Genomic DNA, 19,276 nt, shown 5'->3' with positions numbered 1-19,276 from the left:
GGTGATGAGGGATACAGGAGTAAGCAAGACTGACCAAATTCCATGACCTTGTGGTGTGTCTATTCTATCAGGGACAAAGAGACAACATATTTTTGGAGACAAGGTCTTGCTATATATTCCAGGGTGACCTTGAACTTGTGATTCTCTTGTCTTAGCTTCCCAAGTGTTGGGATTACAAATGTGCAGCACTATGTCTGGCTAATAAATATCATTTATATAGCATGTAACTACAGTAGTTCTCCGTTCTACAATTCTACTTTGTGTGTGTATATGTGTATTTTATATATATATATATCTCATACATACATACATACATACATAGTCTCATGCAGCCCAAACAGGCCTTGAGATCACTATGTATCCAAAGATGACCTTGAACTTATGACCTGGTGAGGCAGCCCTGGCAAAGTGGGGGGAGTGATCAAAAATCTGACAACAGAGTCCATGTCAGAGATAGTCCTCACTTCCCTTACTAGGGGACCCACATGAAGTCTCAGCTGCCCATTGGCTACATCTGTGTAGTGGGCCTATGTCCAGTCCAAGCATGGTCCTTGGTTGGTGCTTCAATTTCTGTAAGCTCCTCTGGGCCTTGGTTAGTTGGCTCTGTTGGTCTTCTTGTGGAGCTCCTGTCACCTTCAGGTCCTTCTATCCTTCCCCTACTTTTCTTTTCTTCCCCCCCCCCCGCCCCCATTTTCCACAAGACTACCAACTCTTAGCCTAATGTTTGGCTGAGTCTCCACATCTCTTTGGATATGCTTCTGAGTACAGCCTCTCATAGGACAGCTATGCTAGGCTCCTGTCTGTGGACATAGCAGAATATCATTAATGGTGTCAAGGGTTGCCTCTCTCCCTTGGGGTGGGTCTCAGTTTAAGCCAGGCATTGCTTGGACATTCCCTCAGTCTCTGCTCTATCTTTATCCCTGCACATCTTGTATGCAGGGTAAAATTTAGGGAGAAGTTTTCATGGATGCGTTGGTGGCCCCCTCCTTCCGCTAGGAGTCCTGTCTAGTTATAAGGTGTCCTTTTTCAGTCTCCATGACCCCTGCTACTAGGAGTCTCAGCTATGGTTAGGGAAGACCTATCAGAGACAAAAAAGATACAAGGCAGAGAGGCTATGAGGCTATCTGGAGAGAAAGGCTTCTGGGCAAAATAATAGTAAAGATTCTGAGGCAGGCATAGAATTAAGGTGTATAGGAACCCTGTAACTAGAATACAGTGATGGAATGGGGACCAGAGGGGATGTGCTCTAAGAGGCAGCTGAGAGCTGAGTCATGTAGGGTCTTGTAAGTCATGGTGAGGACTCTGGATTTCATTCCACTGATGAGTTTTAAGTAGACAGGGTTTGATATGTGTGTATGCCTCTGGCTGCTGTGAGGAAAATAGAGTGTAGGAGGTTAATGGTAAGAGCAGTTAGGCGAATCTAAATGCAGTATTTGTGATTGCAGTGAAACACTTAAAATATAATGCTGGCATAGGCTAGGGTGACGGTAATGAAGATGATCAAAGTGAGGACATTCTGGAAATATTTTTTAATTTATTTGTTTGTTCACTTTATATCCTGAACACAGCCCCCTCCCTCTCCTCCTCCTGGTCCCACCCTCCCACCCTCTTTTCCATTTTCCCCATCCCCTTCTCTTCAGAAAAAGGGAGCCCCCTTCCTGTACCAACCTACCCTGGCAAGTATCATAGGATTGATCAAGTCACATCAGGACTAAGCGCATACATTCTGGAAATATTCTGAAGACCGAATCAAGATCATGCATTTATGGGTTAGATATGGGGAGTGAGAACAAGAGAAGTCCAGAGGAAGAGGATGGTTGTCATTTCCTGACATGAGGTCTTAGGGACATATAAGGTGTGGGGCCAGTTTAAATGACCTTCCCCATGGGCCTTGCCATAAAGCCTTGAATCCTTCAATCAGGGATCCCTTTATATTAACCCCTCAAAGATCCATAGCAGCTGGGAAAGCAGTACATTAAGCTATTATATGCCATTTACACTGTGGCTTGGATTCTTTTACTGGATCAGCAGCAGGAGGGCTAGGCCCTAAGATAAAGACATCAGAAACAGATTGTCCTCATCATGTCAGCCCTGGGACTAGTTATGTCCGATGGGGTCAGCAATCCTGTCTCCCACAGAGCACAGATCACGAAAATTTACTTGTTCTACCTGAGTCCAACAGGAACTCCAGCAATGGGTCTTGGTTCTGGCTGCACAGAAGAAATGCCTGGAATAGCTTTTAAAAGCCTCCAAGGCCCAGGCCCTGCCCCAGGCCAATTACATGGGTCATTACATGGGTCAAGGCAGAACATCAGTGTGTGTGTGTGTGTGTGTGTGTGTGTGTGTGTGTGTGTTGAGACAGGGTCTCATGTACAGTATTTTTCAAAGCTTCTGATGGCTTTAAACTACAGTCAAGACTGAGAACTATCAAGCTAAAGGAATCTTAGACTTCTCATCTAGATGGAGGCACAGGGGTGGGGCCAGTTTGTTGGCAGCAGACAATGTAAAATCCAGGCCTGGAGATCATTGCCTAGTGCAACTGTTCAGGAAGTCAATGCCTTTGTATGTTGCACAGATGGATGCTCAAATCCTGGGGGTGGGGTGGGGGGTGGGCTTCAGGCAAAGACAGAAGCAAACACAGAAGCAAAGGGAATGGGCCAGAATGATCTGTAGCTCTCTCTGTTTTGGGAAGTCCGCTTGACTCAGTTTTCCATCAGCTGTTTTTCACTAAGGTGCCATAAACACAAAGCTGGTGGACTCTCTGTTTGACCTGATAACTGCCCATCCACCTCATACAGCCTCATGCTATCAGTTTTTACCATGGTACAGAGTGGAACAAGGTATCTTAAGGACCTGAGTGGGCCATGCAGTCCACCATTCGGTTTTACATGTGAAATGGAGGCTCAGAAAAGAACAAGAGGGCTGCCTCAGTATATCTGAAGAAGTAGAGCTCCAACTTCCTGAATCCTGATTTAGTGACTGTCCTCTCTACAGCAGACTAAAGTCGGAAGTCCACTCCTGACCTTTCATTCACAGATTCTGGTTTTACCTTAGTCCTATGCTGTAGAGTTGAACAGGGAACATATTGTTTTTGTATTTACACACTGTGGAGAGGCAAGCAAGTTTGTTGTTCCTACCAAAATCTAAGTCTCACCCAGTCCTAGAAGTGTTTATATCACCACAAGGAAAATAGTCAGGTGTTTACAGGAGCAAACCCACAAAGGAGGCAGAACTGCCAGAGCTCTCAGGAGTAATAGCCATTTCCCTGTGTCTGTCTCAGAGCTATTTGCAGCCTGTTTGTGCGTCATCCCTCAGTGACCCTTGTCCTACTGGCCCCAAAGCCTTCGTCCTCATCTCAGTCTTCGGCCTCAGTCGCTGATGGTGACTCACTCATTGCCGGCTGGTCTCTGCTAGATGACACAGAGTCATGTCTAGCCTGATGCTTAGATACAGGTGAGGTCTGACTTCCTGAGGGACACAAAGTAGCTCTAAAAGGTTTCCCTGGCCCACATCTTCTTCAAAGCTCAGCTGTGGGACCTGAAGTTAGTAATCCTATGGTGATTCCTTTGACTTAAAACATGGAAACACAAAAACCAATGTTTTAGAGCCTCATGAAGTACAGGTCTGTTTGGGCTAAATCTTGTCCACTACAAGTTTTTGTAAAAAAATTTTGATTGGAACAATCACTTATGTATTGCTTTGGGATTACTGTGCTTATTTTTAAAATATTAAACTATTTACTATACAGTTCTGTATGAACATGTTCACCCCTTTACTAACATTAGCATACATTAACCCACTATTTCTAAAATTTGCCCAATAATAATAACCACTGGAGAATGGTTATTAAAATACAAAAGCTCACGCCCACACCATTTAGAAATCAGAATCTCTGGGAGAGTGGGACCCAAGAATCTATACTGTGAAGATGTCCTAACCCATTAAGCATAGATTAATTGAGTACCTTAAAGCAGACACATCTGCGCACTTCACTGACCCTCTTTCTCCTCCCAGCATCTGGGAGTCTAATTTTGCAACAAGCACCCTTTCTGGCTAAGATGAATTTTGGCTTGAAACACAGGACTAGAATTGCTAAGTACCTCTGGGGCCACTGCAAGCCCCTTGAAGCAAATACGAAGCCAGAAGCTAGGTGAAATAAGGAATTGAAGAGAGAGCTTGCCTCTCCCTCAGGGCTGAATTCTGCAGCTGCTGATTCTCTGAGCACTTTTTTTTTTTTTTAATTTGGTGGCTCTATTAGCACAAATTTCAGGGCTGTGATCACTCACATTTTGGTCGAAGTCAAGTATATAGGGCCAAATATTAATATTTCATGGCAAGATAGGGCCCTGCTATTGTAAAATTCTATTTTGCTTGATGCATAGCAGTTATACATATTTAGGAGTGCAGTGTGATATTTTGATTCATGTGTACATTGTATAATGATTAAACCAGAGCCACCAGCACCTTGTCATTTCTTTGTGGTAAAACCCATCATCTATTGTAGTGTGTTGCAATATACATTATTATTAACTATAGTCACTGCGCAATAGAATGCCAGAACTCATTACTTCTATATAACTGCAGAACCTAAAAAATGGCTGCTGTCATAGGAGTAGAGAGGAAAACAGCAGCTACCAGAGGCTCAGGGGGTTAGGGAGAGTTGGGAGCAGTGGGTTAAAGGCTACACTTTGGATTCTTGTGAGATGGAAGCTCAGGTTCTTTCCTGAAGCTTTCATGGTTTCCTGATTGGCCTTTCTGCTGCCTCATTGTCTTTGACACCTGAGCCTGCTTACAATCAATTCCCATAGCAACTGCTGTGGCTTCCCAGGATACAGGAAGGCCTCCCAGGTTACACCAGATGGGAACCAGGGTGTTTGCCTTTCAGTACTCTGGACTAACTAGTGACGAATATATCCTTTGTAGACCTGCAAGCTTCCCCCAAGCTATGTTTCACCTAGCCACATTCCTCACCTACCTCCAATATTGCCATGGGTACTTGGTAATTCTGCTTAGCTCCTTGCACACAGTGGGCTTGTTTCCATTTCTAGGCTAACTTCAAGCCACCCCCTCCTTATCCCTGCCTTTTGGGGATTACGATATCTTTTTGACTCTCTAACTGCTATCCCTTTATTAACACCTAGTTCCAGTGGAGTGTGGTGACACACACCTGTAATTCCAGCACTTAAGAAGCCAAGGCAGAAAGGGGAGTGTTGAAGTTTGAGGCCAGCCTGTGCTACACAGTCAGGGCCTAATCTCAGTAACAAAAGAAAAACAAACAAACAAACAAACAATAAAACAAAGCAATAACAAGAAAATCATTTCACTTCTTTGTTCTGGATTCTTTCTCAGGTCCACTGTTTAGTTTTCTGCATTTCCTTCAGTATTTTGGTTAATCCACACTGTCATAGTTTACCTGCTCAATCAGGTATTTAGGGGACTGGAGAGATGGCTCAGAGGTTAAGAGCACTGGCTGTTCTTCCAAAGGTCCCGAGTTCAATTCCCAGCAACCACATGATGGCTCATAACCATCTATAATGAAATCTGGTGCCCTCTTCTGGCCTGCATGCACACATGCAGGCAAAAAATGGCCCATAATAAATAGATAAATAAGCAAATAAATAAATCTTTTAAAAAGATAGTATTTAACATTGCTATGTCCCTTCCTAGCACCAAGTGCATGGTAGACCCAGCATAAAAAATATTAGTTTGATTGCTATAATTAATAACAAATTAGTTCATGAATCCTGAAAGTATGATTTGGGTGCTCACCTTCTGCCTGAGCACCACACCTTAAAACCATGGGGCCAGGATTGCTAAGTAATTCAAAATGCTCTGTGGAAAACCATTTCTAGGGTCATTTTCATCCTTCTGAGCTTTTTCTGGGAAGATGGCTATAAGCAGAAGGGATTCCAGTTCTTTGGGTTGCTCTTATTTGGCCCTACCGTGGAGGGAACAAACTTTACTTACTTTATCATGGCTATTTGGGATACTTCATTTGAAGTGCTTTATTTAAAAATTAACATTTGTGGAGGCTGGAGAGAAAGCTCAGAGGTTAAGAGCACCAGCTGGTCTTCCAAAGGTCCTGAGTTCAATTCCCAGCAACCACATGGTGACTCAGAACCATCTATGAGATCTGACATCCTTCTTCTGGTGTCCATGCAGACATAACATTGTATACATGATAAATAAATCTAAAAAAATTAACATTTGTTGAGGACGTACCATCAGATAAGTCTACAGATACCACGATTAAAAACCAGTCATGGGGATATAATTAGTTATCAAAAGATTAAAGAAAGTGCTGGTGCCCTTGGGAGGCAGAGGTAGGTGGATCTCTATAGGTTTGAAGCCAGGCTGATCTACAGAGAGAGTTCCAGGACAGCCAGGGCCATGCAAAGAAACCCTGTCTTGGAAAACCAAAAGAAAAGAAAAGAAAAGAAAAGAAAAGAAAAGAAAAAGCCTTAGTATGTGGATACCCATGAAGGAGAGGTGAAGGTATGGTGACCTCTGAAACTACTTCCTACACTGGCCTGCTGTAGTACAATTTATTCTGTTATTCTGTTAAGAGGAAAAAGTTAAATGAAAGAGACCAGAACCATTTGGGGAGTCTTTTTAAAAGTCCAAAACCAAGGCCCCTGTCCCTAGAGCTTGTAATTCAATTAGGCAGGGCTAAAACTTGAATGCAAATGGTTTTAAGAACTTCTCGTGTGGTTCTAATGAATCGTCAGGGCCAGAAACCATTACCAGGTGCCAAATGAAGGAGCAATTATCAGCTGGAGTGCGGGGTGGGGGTAAGGGGTGACAGGGGAGCCTTAGAGATGATCTGGCCCAGTGTTTCTTAAATTCCATTCTCATCAGCATCACCTATGGGATTTAGTACAAATACTAGACCTGTCAAGGAGCTGTCTTCTGGAAGAGTTGGCAATCAAACTTTAACATAGCAAGATTCCATTAAGCTGCAGTAGTCTCCTTGCACGTCCAAAATGCTAAATGCCTGCTTGATATGAGGGTGTAATATTAAGCATATATTGGGGTCGTCAAGACATTTTCACTGGATCTTGAGAGAGAAGATTCTCTTAGTTGAATATTGGTAGGCATAGTCGTTCTATGCAGCTATAAACATTGAATTAGCACATGGTGAACAGTTGCTCCAATATTTCACACAGATTATAATGTTAAAGTTTTAAAATAACTCATGCTGGAAGACTCTCTTTCCTTTATTTCAGAGGAGAAATTGGGAATCACAACTATTAAGTGTCTTACTTGAGGTCACCTTGTTTACAGGATCTAGACTGAGGATTCAGACTCTGATAACTAGTCCTTCAGCACAAGCATTTCCCACTCTGCATTATGCCTTACTGTCTTCATTCTTTAGGAATTTCTCTCTTACTCTCCCTCTTTTAAAATCCATCTCTCTTCCTCTGTACCTCATACTGACCTAGGTAGCCAAGGCTGCCCTCAGACTCATAGTGATCATTCTGCTTCAGCTTCCCAGTAGTTGGGATGCATGACCAATGTGCCCAGCTCATCAGAGCATCACTGCATGAGAGCTGGCCTAAGGAAACACTGCTCATTGCCTTAGCTTTACCTCCATTGGGAACTATGTATCAGACAATTCAAAATTTTCATGTCCTGTGCATATGTACAAGAAACCAGGAAACTACCATGGATATTGATTTGGGAGGTTACAAATAAAATCCCAGGACTGGGCAAATTTCTGTCCACAAGAGTTTCAGGAAGGATGAAATTTACATGTATGTATGCAAGGCTGCCGTTCAGTTGAGATGTACTAATTTAGCCCTATTGGTTGTTAAAGATTTAGATATTCTTTCACACTGCTTGGTAAGTAATAGCTTCCATAAGTTTCCTAGATGCCACTTGACCTCTCCCTTGAGAACATTTTACAAATGTAACTCAGACAAAGGGTTAACTTCTGGCTCAACTAGAAAGGGGGCTTCCAAGATTGGTTGGTTTCTAAAGGGTTTGATTATTACACCACCTGTGTATGTGCCTACTCACGTCTATGCTCCAAGGATTTGGAGAGAACAAAGCCAAGAAGTAAAATGTGGTCTACCCAAGGATAGGAGCTGTGTCTGTTTGATGAGCTGCAATATTTTTAGCCTATACAAGTGGCCAGAATAGCAGGCATTTGATAAACGCTCGACGAATTAGTGAATGAGTTAGAAGCTGTCATCCAGGTTAGTTGGGCAATTCTGTTTGAAAGATAGGAACAATCAGCTAGGCTTTAAAGGAAATGGGCATTATTACAGGAGACATTAAATAACACAAAAGGAATAGTCAAAAGGGCAATAAGAACTGAAAAATAATGCACAAGGAAGAGAAGGAAAGCAGCCAGACCACCACAAAGGGGCCATGAAGTGGAGAAGAAGATGTGGCATCAGATGTGGGAGGAATGGGAGGGAGGAAGGTTAGGCTGGATATGGGGGAAATGCTCGAGTCTTCATTCTGCATATCAGTCTGGTACTTTGAGCTTAGGTTGTCTAGATAGCTGGAAGCCGGGCTTCCTTCCTTCAACCATTATTTATTAATACTTCTTCTATGCCAGGTGCTTGGGATATAACAGCAAGAAAACAGTCCCCACCCCTTTTAAGGTGACATTCTAATGAGGGACACGGATAACAAACATATTAACATAACAGTTCAAGGGACTGTGAGCTGATAAAGCCACTCAGGAAAAACAATCTGGCAGTTATTTAAACTAAACACACACTTACTATATGACCCAGCAATCACACTCTGGAGCATTTATCCCAGAGGAATGAGGACTTATGCTCACAAGAAACACAAATGTTTATAGCAGATTTATTCATAATAGCCTCAAATTAGATGCAACCCAGATGCCCTTCAATGGTGGATGATTAACTAAAGCGGTGCATTCACACCATGGGATACTAGTCTACAATAAAGGCAACAAAATATTGCTCCACACAATTGGAATGAATCTCAAGGGCAATATGCTGAATGAAACAAAGCGAAGTCCCAAAGGTTCCATGTGATATTATGCCACATTGTTCCATTTTCATGGTATTGTTGAAATAACACAGAAATAGAGAACAGATTAGTGATTAACAGGGATCTCAGATGAAGTCGGAGGGGAGGGCATGTCTACATAAGGGCAGCATAAGGAATCTTTTTTGGTGGTAGACTTTTCCAGTGTTCTGATTGTATTGGTGGATGTTTAAGTGTACCATTCATAAATTCACATGAAAGTGTGCATATGTATAGGATCAATGTTGATTTCCTGGGAAAAAATGATATGTGGGTTTTAGTTGTTGTAATTTGTTTTTGTTTTTGTTTTTGAGACAGGGTCTTGCTGTTGACTACATCTGGAATGAACTAAAACCCAAGTGATTGATTGCATTGCACACCTGTGGGGATCTTCTCTCTCTCTCTCTCTCTCTCTCTCTCTCTCTCTCTCTCTCTCTCTCTCTCTCCTCGAGACAGGTTTTTCTCTGTGTGCCTTGCCTGTGCTGGACTCACTTTATAGACCAGGCTGGCCTTGAGTTCATAGAGATCCACCTGCCTCTGCCTCCCGAGTACTGGGATTACAGCTGTGTGCCACCACTTCCCAGCAGGGATCTTTTCTTAATGAAATATTTTGAGGTGGGAAGATCCACCTTTAATCTGGGACACACCTTCTGTCGGCAAACTATATAAAGGACATGGAAGAAGGAAGCTGGCTCTCTCTTCTCTTGCTTGCTTTAACTGACAAATCCATTCCTTCACTGGCACGAGAGCGTACTTATTTGAGATTCCAGTGTATACTGAAAACTAATGAGATAACCAGACTCCAGGATTAAACTGAATATATATATATATATATATGTATATATTCGTTTATTATATATGCCTATAGATTCACTCTATACATTCTCTTCCTCTAGAGAACCCTGACTAATACATCAACTGCCTGCCTATTACTCAAGATTCCTTGACTGTTGAAGTGCTGAGGTTGCAGGAGTGAGTCATTGCTCTGATTTCCTAATTTTGATATTATGTTCTATAGTACTGGAAGATGTAACCATTACAGACTATATAGTATACAAGGTGATGGTGCCTCCTCTACACTAAATGTGCAACTTTCTGTAACTACAATTAGTTCAAAAGAAAAACTTTTAAAATAAAGTGTTTCAGCTTTGAGGAAAATTTAAGCAGTAGGCCAGAGATAATGATGGGTAAGTGCTGACTTAGAAAGGGTAGTTAAGCCAGGTGTGGTGGCGCACACCTTTAATCCTGGCACTTAGGAGGCAGAGGCAAGGGGATCTCTGAGTTTAACACAAGCCTGGTCTATGGAGTGAGTTCCAGGACAGCCAAGGCTACACAGAGAAACACTGACTCAAAAAACCAAAGGGGTGGGGAGGCTAGTCAAGAAAAGCATCTTTGAGAAGGTGACATTTGAAAAGACAAGATTAACAGAGTAACCATGTACCTCTGATGAGAGTAGCAAAATCTTTTTACCAGGGGGAGCAGGGAGAGTGGACACAGGGTCTCATGTCACCCAGGTTGGTCTTGAATACGCTAAGTAGCTGAGACTGCCCTTCAATCGATCCTCCTGCCTCTGCCTTCTGTTGAAATTACTGGTGTGGCCTACTATTCCTGGTTCAGCAGTCAGTTCTGGCCTTACAAAATGCACACCTTGAGGGTAGAACTAGCCACCATTTTCAAGACAGGACAGGTAGGGAGGGACTGACTGTACACTGTCTAGCAGGCAACTGCTCATTGTGCAGTGCAGTGCAGAAAGGACAAGTTATAGAGGGTGAGGGCTTGTTTTCTCAGAGGGAGAGAAATGCAAATAAGAAAGGCCCATTTGCCTGGAGCGTTGTGAATGTTGCAGTGTGTGAATGTTTGTATGTATGTGCTTAGCGTGTGTGTGTGTGTGTGTGTGTGTGTGTAAGCCTGCAAAGAGCTGGGCACACAGAGCAAAGCAGCTGGTTCCAGGTGTGAGTTGAACCATGCTTTTTGATTTGTGAGCCCAGGCTTGCACCAGTGCTCTGTTTTCTGCTTTTACATGTGAACATGTCTGTCACGAAAAAGTCTTTCCTGCCATCTTGTATCTGCTATCTGGGAAATCCTGCCTTTCTCTCAAGGTCTAGCTTTGGTTCCGGCTCCTTTAATGGGATTGGGCCCTCAGTGCTGGGGTACCAGGAAGTTTTGTGACACTAGGAAAGGACAGATTGAATGGAGGTGGAGTGAGGGTTGGAAGGTTTGCATCTGCATTTGTGGTCTAGGTTAAGGTTGCTGTAGAGACATGTGCTAGTAACTGACACAGATGGAATCCAAAGTCTAGGAGAGGGAAAGTGGAGAGTCTGCCTTCTACTAGCACACTTGTGTTGATTATTCTGATAATGTATGCTTAAGAAACATTGTACAACTCCAAACCTCAATTCCCTTTTCTAATCTATAGGTTAGACCCAAGGTCATACACCCAGCTACTGAAAGTATCAGGAGAAAACAGAAGCTCTGTCCAACTGTATCTCCCTATAAAACTCTGGCTGGCTGGAAACTGACTATGTAGACTAGGCTGGCTTAGAAATTACAGCAATCCACCTTCCTCTGCCTTCCACGTTCTGGAATTAACAGTGTGAACCAGCCCCCCCCACCCCCACATTTGTTTTTGTTTTTTGGGGGGGGGATAGTTTCAAGACAATGTTTCTCTGTGTAGCTTTGTCTGTTCTGTACTCGCTTTGTAGACCAGAGTGGCCTCAAACTCACAGTGATCTGCCTGCCTCTGTCTCCCTGAATAACTTCACTTTTTAATTAATTGGTTGTGTGGTACTGGGAGTGTACTCGACAAGTACTTTATCATTGAATCATCATCCCCAGCCATCCCAGCAATTTTATAGGAAATGCTTCAAATACAGCACCAGGTCTTCAAATATCACAGGTCATTTAGTCCTCATGTGGATAAATAAAAGTAGCACCCACCACCTGCCAGGCCTTTATGGGGGATGGGCACATTCAGGTGGAGTATAGCAAAAACATGGTGGAAAACAAACTCTAAACTGAGGCAGTGGGCAACTTAACTTGGTAAAGCAGAGGACACGTTACAGAGCATCACTTTGCACAGCCTTTTCAAAATCTTCAGCCCTGGATATGGGAGTGGATATCATGTTGAAGTTCACTGCTAAATCTGTGCCTCTCATGCCTGCCCTATTTTCTGCTCCCTTTTCCTTCCTAGGTCTCTGATTCCTCTTCCATCCTATGTTGCTGCTTTCCAAGATGGAGTCATCGCTTCTAAGGCAGGAGGCAGGGTGAAGGGCAGATGGCAAAGAGGCTCACTCACCTGATGAGTGTGCAGAACTGTAAGAACGATGGATTCCTTAGCACTCCTACAGAGAAAAGAGGGAACAGGAGAGCAGTGTATCATGCAGTAGGTATTCATCTCATACAAGAAGCAACACCAGAATGTTCCCCTGGGTTGCATTCGGGTATATGGATTAGGACAGAGGGTAATCTGAGGCTCTGCGTGGATGCCTTGCCTCCCATCATTTGTGGAGGCTGACAGAAAATCATCCATATTGCTTCACACGGGTGCTCAGCAGTGTGGTATTAGTATTATCTCTGGGGTTGTCATTTTTCAGGTTTTCTTTTCATATTCTTTCTCACATTTTCTGTAGAAATCACCAAACCCTAGGTACAATTTTTATCTGTAGACTAGAAAATTCTCAAGGAAAACTACAAGCCTGAATTATAGAACTCAAAGGGCACACAGCAAGAGAGCCCTGGGAAACAGGGATGATGATTATTGGCAATTTGGTATTTAAGCAAGAAGAGAAACTCAAAGAAAAAACCCAAAGGAGGTCATTTGGTCATTGTGACTCATACTCAGCAGATTTGTTTTAATTGAGGGACCAAGAAATAAGAGCCAGGGAGCAACAGATGGAAGCCCAGACTCTCCAGATAGCAAATATTCAGAAGGATGAAGAATCCAAAACTCTTCCGACAAGAATTATGCCAACGATCAAAGAGGCTGTGGGGTATGAAAATTCTCTCCCAGGAATATATAATCTTTTAAAATAACTGAGCGAAATGGGAATAGTTTTCACTGAAGGAGTTTTCTCTTTCCTTGTTGGCCTTTTCCAAATGTTTATAGGAACAAAAGGATCCAGGGAGAGTTATGCTGGGTCTGACACCACACACCTATAATTCTAGCACTTAGGTGGCAGAGGCAGAAGGGTCCTGAGTTTGAAGCCAACCTGTACTACACAGGAGGACCCTGCCTCAACTAACACCACCACCTGCTCCACCACCACCAGGAGCAACAATATGAAATCTACCTTGATTTTCGTTATTCATGTTTTGCCTAAGTGTCCTACCTAAGGACTTCTAATGAACATTTCTCACATTTGCTGAGGCAAAGTTCATTGATCAATCAGCTCCCAGATCTAGGAAGTTACCAGAGCAAAGAGCCATATTATAGGGAGAATCTTCAAGGAGCAATTCGTTTTGAAAAGGGAAGGGACATATGGTTACCCGCTCTAGTCCCTGCCAGTTCTTCTCATTCCATTATGAAGAAAGCAAGTTTTTGCAAGGACTTACAGGGCTCTTCATAATCTAGACTTATTTTCTACAATGTTCCTTCCCTTATCTTACCAGACTCATGGGGATTTTCTCCCCTCTTCCTACTTCGGGGCAAACACAGTACTGTCTTAAGGATCTTTACACTAGCTCTTCTTTCTCTAATGTCTTTACCTCTTTTAAGTCTTTCTTCACATGTCATCTTCTTAATGAAGCCAATACTAGACACTGTGTTTAAAGTTACATTCTGCACTGTTGTGTCCCCAAAATCTGACCATCAAAATCCTTATTTACTTCTTACATATTGTACATACAATTCCTTACCCTGCTCGCTGTTTGTGGAGTATCTTTTCACTAGATTGCAAATACTAATAAGCCAAGAAGTTTTGTCTCTTATTCACTGCTGTGTCTGCAAAGCCTAAAATAGTATCTGGTACATAGTAGACAATAATACGTATTCATTGAATGACTGGATGGACAAATGAATGAGTCATTAGCACCTGAGTTATCAAAAGGGTAAGGTTTGTTTTCATACTGAAGGAGCTCCACAATCCCCCACAAAATTGGACTACTTTGCCCTATGGTACAAAGACATCCACTAGAAGCAAAGAAAGAGGTGCCTAGCTGAAAGAACTGGGATAAAGAGGAGTTCTTTCCATACTGGTGTGGTCACAGAGGGTGAAGGGCACAGTGGTGAAGAGTAGGGAAATATAATGGATAGTTGAACTTGAAGAAGAGACAAACAAGAGTCATTAGGGACCAGAGGAATTTGGAGGTATTGAGCTACTGGAGAGTATGGCAAGGAAGGCCTACTCTGAACTTCAGCACAGAGCATCCCAATACCTCTCAAGCAGATAGGAAAGCATTGTATTGAAGACAGAACACAAAGTCTGCCTCTGAAAATCAGGAAGTATCTCTGGGAACAAGTGGGTAATGGGCTTTGGGGAGTTGAAAAAAGATGAGTAGATGCAAAACACTCTGAAGCAAGCACAGGAGAAGACAGAAGTGAAGATGAAGTCAGATTACGTAAGGGAGAGAGAGAGAGAGAGAGAGAGAGAGAGAGAGAGAGAGAGAGAGAGAGAGAGAGAGAGAGAGAACCAAAGTCCCACAAACTGAGGTTAGCACACTGAAATTAGTTTTCACTTCTATCCTGTTGTTTCTTATGAAGAAAACTGTACAAAATTTTGAGCATGTGGTATGGGACAAGGAGTGTGTGTGTGTGTGTGTGTGTGTGTGTGTGTGTGTGTGTGTGTGTGTGTGTGTGTGCACATATGCATGTAAGGGATGGGCAAAGATAGAGTGATTACTCTAAATTCATGAATGACAGTGACTTTTCTTTCTCACTGGCTCCCATTTGTGGAAGACATTAAAGTGGCACTGAGGATAGAATCTCAATCTCTCCCTCCCCCCCTCTCTCTTGTGTGTGCGCGAGAGAGCGTGTGTGTGTGTGTGTGTGTGTGTGTGTGTGTGTGTGTGTGTGTGTGTGTGTTAAATTCTCAACAGTCACTTGGCACATCCCATTTACAGGAACTCCAAAATTCCAAAACAAAAGGGCTTGGGTGCAGAGACAAGTTGGGGAGGACAGAGCAGGAAGGCTCTTCTTTTTGTCTACTCAAGTCACTGGCAGAGTACATGAGGCCTGTGGTGATTCTTACTGGCTGATACCCACAGTTCTAGGTGGCCAGGACCCCTGGCTAGAGCAGAATTTCTTCAGATAGTTTCTCCCTAGGGTCTTGAAGAATGTAGGCCTTTGCTACTGGTGGGACAGGGGTGGGGACACTGCTCAGCTCCTGTCAAGGCCCCAGAGGCCCCTGTTACCTGATGAGTTCTATGAACCTCTCCCTGGGGGCTTCACTCACGTCCTCCTCATTAATAGCCACAATCTGGTCACCAGCCAGGAGCTTGTCCTCAGAGGGGCCTCCTGCAGAGGAGAGGAGAGAGGCATGAGGGCTCAGAGCTACTGCCTGGAAATTGCACATCTAGGCAAACGCCGCAGGGCTTGAAGGAGTCAAGCCAATAAAGAGATTGAACTCCAGAGAAGGCCTGCAGATGATGCAGATTGAGGGATGGTGGCAGAGGTGTTGTACTGGGTCCAGCTTCTGTCCATAGAGGACAGAGGAATGAAGAGAGAGAATGGAGGATAGCCTGTTTAGCAGAGCACGGCATAAGAGCAAAAGGCCCCAAGCTCAGACATTGTTGTGAGTGCCTGACTGCCTTGGCTCTAAGGAGGAAGAGAGACTCCTGTCTCATTTGAGTGCTTTACTTAGTCACAATGAATGGCTTCCAGCTTGCTGGAGGTGGTACAAGTGACAAGAGCAGGGGGAGGAATCTTCTCACTTGACTATTATTCATATTTATTCGGGAGAGGCTTAGGCACTCATATGCTCGTAGAGAGGGGCATGGATTTTAAGACTTAAAGGGTTTAACTTTTTCCAATACTGAGAGATGCTATCCCCTACAAGTGTGTAAACAAAGCATGGGGTTCCTTAGGCAGCAGGAAACCCACCTCCAATGGTGAGGTTAAGAACAGATCTGTGGGAAAGCTATATGCCTTGGTTAGGGTAAAGGGTAGACCAGAGGAGGGCCGCAGGCTGCACTGCCTCTGCTATCTAGGAAAGTTTCTTTCTTTCTTGAGAAAAGCTTCTCAGAGACCAGGAGAGAATAAGAAGTTAGATCCAACATGGGCTCAAACCCCAAGGACAAGCTAAATGATCCATTCCACTCTCAAGCTGGCGTTGATTGTTATTCATGGACATTTTTAAAGGCCAGATCCTACAAAGAAGTGTGCTGCCTATTTACCTCCCAAAACATATACATAACAAATATGCCACTCAAGACCAGGCGTCATGGCGCAGACCTAGAATCCCACCTGCTAGGGAGGCTCAGGCAGGAAGACCTGAAGTTCAAGAGTGCCAGGGCTACTAAGTAAGTTGGAGGCCAGTCTGGAAGACTTAGCAAGACCCTGTGTGAAGACCCTGTGTGATGACCCTGTGTGAAGACCGTGGGTGATGACAGTTGGGAAGTGAGGACTTAGTTTAGCCTAGCATATATGGGGTTCAATTCCAAGTACAAAACCAAAAAGAATCACCTGAGTATATCCCAATGGCTCTGGAGGCAGGGACTCACGTGCTAGCACAGCCAGAAGGAGTCACCAATGGAACAGCAATGGACTTTAGTAGGCCACGCCTCCTGACAGCCCAGTGACTATAGGAATTATGGGCATGGGGTTGACAGTCATTCTATTTGCAGCCACAAAGAACTGTACTCTTATCCTGCCATTGCTTTTCACTAACGGTGTCACCTTGAATGAGCCTTTTAATGTCTCCCAGTTGCTTATCTGTTAACTGAGAAAATGACAGTACCTATACATCATGAGAATGTTGGGAAGATAAATGAGATGATGGATGTCTAGTACTTAAAATAGCTGATCAAGCCAGGTAAAGCAGCCCCCACCTGTAATCCTAGTACTTGGGAAGTGCAGGCAGGAGGATCCGGAGTTCAAGGAGTTAAAGGCCAACTTGGGCTGTGTAAAATCTTGTTCAAAATTAGAACAAACCAAAGACTATAACTAGCTGATCACTATTGGTGAGGACTGAATAAATGATAGTTACTAGATCTTCCAAGGGGCAGTTCCTTCCATTTGTTTCATTCCTTCTACATACTTTCGTTGAGAACTACTATCTTGGGCTAGAGACACTCAGTTGGTGGACGGCTTGCTTAGCATGCTCTAGGACATGGGCTCTCCCAACACTGGAGAGACTGAGGCAGGACAGCTGTTTAAGTCCAAAGCCAGCCTGGGCTACATAGCAGAAAACAGGCCAGCCAGGGCTGCACAAGGCTCTGTCTGTAAAACAAACACATTAAAAAACCCCAACCAAATGAAAAGCTGTCTCTTAGGTGGAGGCTACTTTACCTATTTCCCTTCCTTCTTCAGGGATGTGAGGAGGGAGGGCTTCTTTCTGGTCTTCAAATCCTGTTTACTTTGAAGTTAAAGTAGGAGTTCCTGGTAGGCTATTGTTATACTGTATTTTACCTATTCGTTCTTCCCAATACAAACTTGATTTCTGATCAGAAGACAAAACTCTTTTGTCAGCTGTATGACTGACTCAAGAGCCTTGGGTTACCCACAAACTCCTGTATTGAATTGTGTTTGCTTGTGCCCTCTAGTTCAAGAGTGCTTACAGGAAAAAAAAATATTTTTTCCCTTTTCCTTTGAGGATAGCAAAATTCATCAAATTTCTGCAAGACCAGTTTGTACTCTGGGCTGCTCCTTTTGACTGAGTGAGAAACTATTGTAAACATCTCAAGCCTCAGACCTTGCAAGGCAAGAATAAAGCTCTTTTCTGTCAATGCATAGAAGAGTCAAACACTACAGTGCTCCAGCTCTATCTATGTCATTCATAATGGCGGGGGCGTTACACTTGGGGGCGGGGTGTTACACGTGAGGGCGGGGCGTTATACTTGGGGGAGGGGTGTTGTACTTGGGGGCGGGACACTTGCTCCTTTTCTCATGCCTTGCAGTCCTTTTCAAGCCCACCTTGCCCCTCACCTACTCAGCTGGGCTCTGAGCAAACCCTTGTCCAGCTGCTGCCTAGTTGAGTGGCCCTGCTCTGCCTCAGTTTCCTCATCTGTAAAGCAGGAGTAGTTCCTGTTACCTTGCTGTCTTTGTGTGCGAAGGAAACAAAATGAAATAAAGAATATAGGAGCTGCTTCATCAATGGGAGCTTTTGTGACTGCCAGTCTGGCCTTGAGACAGTTCACTCTGTGTTCCCTTTCACATCCCACCAGTGGTCACAGTCCTAATTCTGGTCTTCACTAGCTCACCTATTGCCTGAAGAGTCTCCACAACCTGGAGATCAGATATTCTCTCTCTCTCTCTCTCTCTCTCTCTCTCTCTCTCTCTCTCTCTCTCTCTGTGTGTGTGTGTGTGTGTGTGTGTGTGCGCGCGCGCGCGCGCGCGTGCATGACATAGGAGTATGAATACACGCATGCAATCGTGTATGTGCAGACATCAAAAAACAGCCTTGTGGAATTACTTCTTTCCTTTTACGGTTATGTGGGTTCCAGGGATCAAATTTGTGTCATCAGGCCTGCCCAGCAAATGTTTTTACTTGCTAAGCCATCTCTTTGGCCCCCAGACTCTTGAGGACAGGAGCTGTGTCTGTGTCTTGTGCTTCCCTGAAGCACTCCTGGGCTAAGCAGGCATTCTATAAATATGCGTTGAATTAAATTGAATGGTACTTTGCCATCCAGGGTATGAGGGCTCTCCTATGCATGGTCTGTGCAAAAGGAAGGTTTTGTTTTGTTTTGGTTTTGGTTTTTAATTTTTTACCCCAAATTCTCTTAACTGCAGTCTCTGTCTCAGGCGTTAAGCTACCTGAATGGTTTGTCATTAGTTGACAAATCTTTACCCACTCTTGGTAAATTATTTGGTAAGCCCATATACTTGGAATCTCTGCTTTCTAGGAAGATACTTAGGTATTGGAGTAAAAGCCAGGGTCTGGGGATACCCTCTGAGGGACACCTACCTGGCCTCACAGATCGAACCACCACAGGCCTCTCACTGCCAGCCACGAAGCCAAAGCCATATATAGGGTCTCGGTGAATGGTCACTTGTCGCAGTGTCTCTGCTGGCAGCTGTACACATTCCATATCATTTGCTCTCTCTTCCTGCATCACATGACTGGGGGAAGGGGAAGACAGGAGCAAAACAAGATGCAAAGGGAACTAAGCCTTG

At 43.8% G+C, this 19,276-nt stretch overlaps 1 protein-coding gene across 5 annotated transcripts in view; it reads right to left on the bottom strand.

The window, feature by feature from the left end:
* Frmpd3 (FERM and PDZ domain containing 3) overlaps positions 1-19,276 on the bottom strand; it is a 151,634-nt gene that overhangs the window by 54,493 nt on the left and 77,865 nt on the right. The window contains exons 1-3 of one of the 5 annotated variants that reach the window (XM_051141718.1): positions 19,068-19,218; positions 15,358-15,460; positions 12,305-12,350 (exon numbers count right to left, since the gene is read on the bottom strand). The exons of 2 other annotated variants lie outside the window; for them this stretch is intronic. In XM_051141718.1, the coding sequence (XP_050997675.1) occupies positions 12,305-12,350; positions 15,358-15,460; positions 19,068-19,215 (297 nt within the window). In that variant the 5' untranslated portion in view covers positions 19,216-19,218. Of the gene's footprint in view, positions 1-12,304; positions 12,351-15,357; positions 15,461-19,067; positions 19,219-19,276 lie in introns of those variants that run through there. 2 more of the 5 variants (XM_051141714.1, XM_051141716.1) reach the window with 2 other exon arrangements.

Source organism: Acomys russatus, chromosome X (genome assembly GCF_903995435.1).
Source record: "Acomys russatus chromosome X, mAcoRus1.1, whole genome shotgun sequence".
NCBI classification, from domain to species: domain Eukaryota; kingdom Metazoa; phylum Chordata; class Mammalia; order Rodentia; family Muridae; genus Acomys; species Acomys russatus.
The sequence above is the reverse complement of the archived record's forward strand: the minus strand, read 5'-3'. Positions and strand labels throughout refer to the sequence as shown.